General features: G+C 53.0%; 1 protein-coding gene across 1 annotated transcript; it reads left to right on the top strand.

The window, feature by feature from the left end:
- Positions 1–141: 141 nt before the first annotated feature.
- ORAI3 (ORAI calcium release-activated calcium modulator 3) lies at positions 142–5,735 on the top strand. Its single transcript, XM_084883091.1, has 2 exons — positions 142–739; positions 3,978–5,735. Exons 1-2 carry the CDS (start codon positions 512–514, stop codon positions 4,635–4,637), a joined length of 888 nt encoding a protein of 295 aa, XP_084739217.1. The 5' UTR covers positions 142–511; the 3' UTR covers positions 4,638–5,735.
- Positions 5,736–6,642: the final 907 nt, after the last annotated feature.

Consider the following 6,642-nt stretch of genomic DNA (forward strand, 5'->3'; position numbering starts at 1 on the left):
TGGGGCTCTCGGAGCCGTGGGCACCCCTGGCTCCCGGGCACTGAGTTTACAAGGACCCTCCAGCGGACGGGCTCACCTTTCCCCAGTTTACAGTTTGGGTAGAGGATTGGGCTCTGGACCCGGATGTCCCGAGGAGCTTGGAGTGAGTGGTCAGGGTCCGGGAGTGGGCCTCAGCGGAGCGGGGCGCCTCCTGACATTGTAGCGGGACTCTCACAGGGGTCCCCGGGGATCTCTGCGGACGCCCCCGACTCCACCCCATCATGTGGCCGCCGGCTCCGCCTCTGCCCCAGTTCCTGTTTCGGCCTCTGCTGTCCCGCTCCGGCCCCTGGGGCTCCCGCAGACGCCTCCTCTTTCTGCCCAGTCCACCGCCTCTCCCTGGGCACCTGCCGCCACATCGGCTCACCCCGCGGGGCATGGGGTCTCTTCCCGGCCTGCACCGACCCTCCTGGACACCCCGAGGCTACTCGACCCCGCCCTGACTGCCAGGCCCCCCGGTGCCGCGGCCCCCAGGATGAAGGGCGGCCAGGGGGACGCGGGCGAGCAGGCCCCCCTGAACCCGGAGGCCGAGTGCCCCTCGGGCTCGGCCACGTACCGGGAGTTCGTGCACCGCGGCTACTTGGACCTCATGGGGGCCAGCCAGCACTCGCTGCGGGCGCTCAGCTGGCGCCGCCTCTACCTCAGCCGGGCCAAGCTCAAAGCCTCCAGCCGCACGTCTGCCCTGCTCTCGGGCTTCGCCATGGTGAGGGGAGGGGAGGGGGCACGGGGTGGGGGTGAGGAAGGGGCCATAGGCAAAGGAAACGGGTACGCAAGGGGGGCCGGGCAAAGGAAAAGGAATGACTGGGTTTTAAGAGGTAAAAGAGAGAAACAAACAACTTCCCAAGGGATGACAAATCCCTTTTTAATTGGGGGGCGGGGGGGGGGTGTGAACAGACCCCCGGCATAAACTGGGCCACAGAGAGGATAAACAAGTGCTAAAGATGGCATGGATACAAGTCCTGTCCTGGGGATAGGTAAACCACCAGGGGGTGCATAGGCATGGGTGGGACAGAGGTCCAAAAACAGTCCAGGCCGAGGGGATTGCTAGACATCACCCCACCCTGCCAGGAGAGGTTCAAAGGCAGATCAGAGCTGGGTGCGGCTGTGCGAACAGCTGGAGGTGGGGTTAGAGAAAACAAACAGATGGGTGGTCACCCAGCTGAAAGGGGGGCCCATCCCAAGAAAGGCATCTGGTCCCAGCAGGTACCCAGGTGCCTGGTGCAGCCCCGGAAGCTGTGAGGAGAGGGTGCCCCTGAGGAAGTCTGTGGGGAGGAAGCTGATTAGGAAACTGATTACATGATTCCCGAGCTGATAAACTGGTGGTGTGGGAAGATGATGTCAGCTAACGGGCCCAGAGGAGCCTGGGGAGTGGGGCTGAGGGAGGTCCCAGGGTGAGGAGTCCGCTTCCTCCTGCTGTGGCGGAGACCCTGGGCAGGTCAGTGGGAGATGGTGAGATGGTGGAGGGCGTGCCCTCTGTGGTCTGCCAAGTGCCTGCCCTAGGATGAGCCGATTCTTGTCCTCAAACCCTAGATCTAAGCGTGTTGGAGCAAGATACACATCAAAGATGGCTTAGACTACCTGCTAATTGGCTGGAGGAGCGAGGTGTGTGTGTGTGTGTGGGGGGGGTGGTGGCAGATGCATCCTTATAGGAACCTGTTTTGTGGGGCAAATTGAGATGGGGATAAAAGGGTCAGAGCACTGGGTGATTTGGGTTAATCCCTGCCCTTCTCAGTGCCGCAGCCTCTATTTAAAACGATCAGAGGGGAAGTTTCTATCCTCAAGGGTCATTCTAGGCCTATGGTTATTTTTATGTGGAGCCCAGGGTCCACGGCCAGTCCACCCTTCCTAGTGTGGAGTCATCTGGGAGTTGGCTCTCCTTCCCCTACAGACTGGAGAGGAAAGGAAACAGCCTCATGGACCCACCCCCATCCACCCCATGGTTCAGTCTGGCCTGCTGCTGGACTCGCATGTTGCTGGGGTGACAGCTTAAAGGCCAGGATCTTCTCTGCAGGATGCAGAGGCCAGATGAGTAGGTTCTGGGGGCAGGCCTGGCTCCGGCCTTCCCCGGGGAAAACGAGCCTGGATCAGGCTCTGGGAGAAAGCAGGAGGAGGCCTGGCCCAGATGCCCGTCTGTGGGAAACACCTGCTAATACCCTTCGTGGCCCACTTTCCCAAAACACTCGTCCTTGTCTTTCTACCACCATTCTCCAGGCTCTTCGCCTTCCTCCTTCCCTCAGCACCAGAGCAATCTAATGGGTCCTGCAAGAACTATTGGGGAAAGATCCAGATCCTGGAATTCAGGTGGCCTGCGTGAAAATAACATACAGATAGTATTAAACTGTCATTAGGTACCAGGCACTGTGCTTAGGGCTTTTACGTATGTTATCTACTATCTTATGAAGTAGGTACCACTATTAATGGCGATTTTGCAGATGAAAAAACAGGATCAGAGATGTTATATCACCAGCCAGGAGTCCCACAGCAAGCAAGTGGCAGGATTTGAACTTTGGCAGTCTAGTTTAGAGTCCAAATTTATACACACCTTGAACACGATCCAGGCAGGTAATGTGGGAGCCAAGTTGGTTTTGTGGGGAGACCCTGCCCGGTTCAAAGGCAGCAGCCATGACTCAACTCTAGCTGATAGCTGTCATGCAAGAATGTGGACCGGGTGTAACCAGATCCTCTGAATTTTTAAAGGATCTGCAAATTGGGATATTTCTATGAAATTTCTTGAGTTTTATTTATTTTTTTATCCTCATCTGAGGATTTTTCCCCCACTGATTTTTAGAGAGAGTGAAGGAAGAGATAAGGGAGAGGGAGAGAAAGAAATATTGACCTGAGAATGACACATTGATTGGTCGCCTTCCTCCTGGATGAGGTCCCTTTCTGGTCCCAGGGGATGGAACCTGCAACTGAGGTATGTGCCCTTGACCCTTGACCAAGAATTGGGAATGGAACCTGCGACCTTGGGTCTCTGAGCTGATGCTCTAACCACTGAACACCTGGCCAGGGAAAAAATCTCTTGAGTTTTAAAAACTGGCAACTTAATTCTTGGGTTCATGGTGTGCCAATTTGCAAACTGTGACCTTGGATTTTAGTGTTAACGCAAATAAGAACAGCAAACAGTGCTTACTATGTGCCTTGCACTATTATTATCACTTGATGTATATTATTTCATTCAATTTTCACAATTTTATAAAACATATAGGTGCTATTATCAATCCCCATTTTCCAGAGGATGCGATTGAGGCACAGAGAGACTAAGTCACTTGCTCAAGACTACACAGCTTGTAGGTCTGAGAATGAACCCAGGCAGCCCAGCTCCAGAATCTGCTTTTTAACCCCTATGTTTATAGCAAGCTAAGGTTGTCAGGGAAATGTCATCTAGCTGTTTTAATAGCTAGGTGGGGAAACTGAGGCCCAGACAGGCCAGAGCCTGCCCAAGGCTGCCCATTCATGCATTCAACAAAGACTGAGAGTTTTTTTTTTGTTTTGTTGTTGTTTTTTTCAATTTTCACCCAAGGATATGTTTTTCTGGATTTTTAGAGAGAAGTGTATGGCCATCCCACCCTGAATGGGTCAGATCTCATCTAATCTTGGAAACTAAGCAGGGTTGGGCCTGGTTAGTACTTGGATGGGAGGAAGATGAGAGAGAGAGAGAGAGAGAGAGAGAGAGAGAGAGAGAGAGAGAGAGAGGAGAAACTGCTATTGGTTGCCTGCCGTATGCTCCCCAACCAGGAGTCAAACCCAAACCTAGGTATGTGCCCTGACCAGGAATCAAACCTGCAACCTTTTGGTGTATGAGACGGCACTCTAACCAACTGAGCTACACTGGCCAGGGCAAGACTGAGAGTCTTTCTGCCAGGCACTGTCCTAAGGGTACAGCCTTGCTGCTGTTCAGGAAGTTATAGACACTCAGTCCATCCCTCTTGTCCCCACAGGTAGCCATGGTGGAGGTACAACTGGAGAACAACTACGAGTACCCACCAGGCCTGCTGGTGGCCTTCAGTGCCTGCACCACCGTCCTAGTGGCCGTGCACCTCTTCGCACTCATGGTCTCCACGTGTCTGCTGCCCCACATCGAAGCTGTTAGCAACATCCACAACCTCAACTCTGTCCACCAGTCTCCACACCAGCGACTCCACCGCTATGTGGAGCTGGCCTGGGGCTTCTCCACTGCCTTAGGCACCTTTCTCTTCCTCGCTGAAGTTGTCCTTGTTGGCTGGGTCAAGTTTGTGCCCATTGGGGCCCCCGTGGGCAAGCCAGCACCTGTGGTACCTGCCTCCCAGGTGCCTGGGACTCTGCCACCAGTGGCCACGTCCCTGAGTCCAGCGTCTAAGCCACCCTCTGCGTCAGTGGCCCCTCCACAGGCTGCGCCATCTGAGGCCTGCCCACCCCAGCAAGCATGTGGTGGTGGTGGGGTCCATGGACCGGGATGGCAAGCAGCCATGGCCTCCACGGCCATCATGGTACCTGTGGGGCTTGTGTTTGTGGCCTTTGCCCTGCATTTTTACCGCTCCTTGGTGGCGCACAAAACAGACCGCCACAAGCAGGAGTTAGAGGAGCTGAGTCGCCTGCAGGGGGAGCTGCAGGCCGTGTGACCCGTGTGTTAGCCACCTGTTACGAGCACTGCCTTCTTCGGGGGTCAGCCAGAGGCCCCTGGTCCACACCACTGTTCCCTGACTGCCTGGAGGCACCTCTTGCGGCCACTCTTAGTCGAGGCCAGATTCCTGACCTCAGGGTCCTTTGGGCTGGGCCTTGGGCAGCTCCCACATTCCCTGGGATTCCCCTTGTTAGCCTGGCCCATGAGTGTTCTACACCTGGGAGGAGCGGGGGAGAAAGCGGAAGGTGTTCAGTCTAAGGGTCATACACCAGGTGGGAGAAAGGCAGGGAGACCCTGGTCAGACCTTTGGTGCTGACCCCTAGCGGCTTGCCCCTGTACAGGATGTGGAGGTCAGATTACATACCCACCAACTGCCCTAGAAGGCAGCCAACCCTTCCCTTATTTTTGTTTTTTAAAATCCTCACCTGAGGATATTTTTTCATTGCTTTTTAGAGAGAATGAAAGGAAGGGAGGGAGGGCGAGAGAGAGACATCCATGTGAGACAGACACATTAGCTGCTTGCCTCCCACACTTGCCCCAACTAGCTGGGGATGAACCTGCAACCGGTACATGCTACTTTTTTTCTTCTTCTTTTCCTTTTGATTTCAGAGAGGAAGGGAGAGGGAGAGAGAGATAGAAACACCAATGATAAGAGAGGATCATTGATCGGCTGCCTCCTGCACACCCATGACCTCCTGGTTCATAGGCTGATGCTCAACTGCTGAGCCATTCTGGCCAGACCTGTCAGTGTGGATGGGTTCACACTCTTGCTTTAGTTGTTATAGAGAGGCATTTGGTGTTTCTGCCCAGGCATAGGCCCAGCCTTTTCTAGAAGGAGCCTCCCTATTTTTGGAGGTTCAAGTGCCTGTCCAACTCCCCAGACCCACGATTAATGCTACTTTACCTGCTTCTCACTCTTCTGTGCCAGTCTTGGGAGTCTTTGGAGACTGAGGGCCTGTGTTCCCAGCTGGACTCCCTGGCAAGGGATGGGGTGAGGTTTTAAGGGAGGTCCAGTCCCTAACCCTGGGAATACAGAGCTGTTCTGACACTGAGTTTTTGATGCACCTTGTTTGTATAATAAATTGTGTTTCACAGATGTGTCTGTGCCCGTGAATGGAGTGAAGGGGAGGTCTTCTTAGGATCAGGCGCCTTGTTCCTAAGAGACCAGTAGAGACTGGGTGCCGGGCAAGGGTGCCCCCTTCTGGCCAGTAGCTTCTGAATGTGGAGCCTGAGTTTTTCCAGGCAAAAGGCGTTTTGCACTCTTGTTCCTGAGCCTAGGGTCTCTCTTCCACTGAGGACTTAGTATATTTCTTTCTTCTTTAAAAAAAAAAAATATTTTATTGATTTTTTACAGAGAGGAAGAGAGAGGGATAGTTAGAAACATTGATGAGAGAGAATCATTTATCAGCTGCCTCCTGCACACCCCCTACTGGGGATGTGCCCACAACCAAGATACATACCCCTGACTGGAATCGAACCTGGAACCTTTCAGTCCGCAGGCCAACGCTCTATCCACTGAGCCAAACCGGTTTCGGCTAGTATGTTTCTTTTAAGTTTTTTTTTCTTTGAGCGACAATTACAAAGTAGGGGTTTTTCATATGTTATCTCATTGAACCCTCATAACCATCTAAAGAGATAAGTCTTTATTTCCATTTCAGAGGTAAGGGACCTGGGGTCCAAGAAGGCTGAGGATCTCGCTCAGAACCACACAGCTAGTCAGTGAGAACTTGGGTTACCTTTACCACCCCTCGGGGAATTTCTTTCTGTTTGACTTGAGAAAAGGACCCAATACCTTTCAACTTGGACAAGAAAGAAATATGATCTCATCACACATGCTTCCACGTAAATTCATTTTTTCAGCCTCGTTTTTCTAAAAAATTAAAAAAATCCCAATCCTCTCTCTCCTATTCTTATGGTGTGACATCTTGAACAAGTACCCCTTTTCTCTTTTCCTGTTACTTAAATGATAAGTTTGCATGGACAAGGCTTCAAGGGCCTTTCCT

Source organism: Pipistrellus hanaki, assembly GCF_964339955.1.
Source record: "Pipistrellus hanaki genome assembly, chromosome: 4".
Lineage (NCBI taxonomy): Eukaryota > Metazoa > Chordata > Mammalia > Chiroptera > Vespertilionidae > Pipistrellus > Pipistrellus hanaki.

Bases quoted from the DNA above. Each gene is read 5' to 3' on its own strand.
- ORAI3 (XM_084883091.1), top strand. From the start codon at position 512: ATGAAGGGCGGCCAGGGGGACGCGGGCGAGCAGGCCCCCCTGAACCCG. The intron at 740-3,977 runs GTGAGGGGAGGG...TTGTCCCCACAG, and splicing joins TGCTCTCGGGCTTCGCCATG to GTAGCCATGGTGGAGGTACA.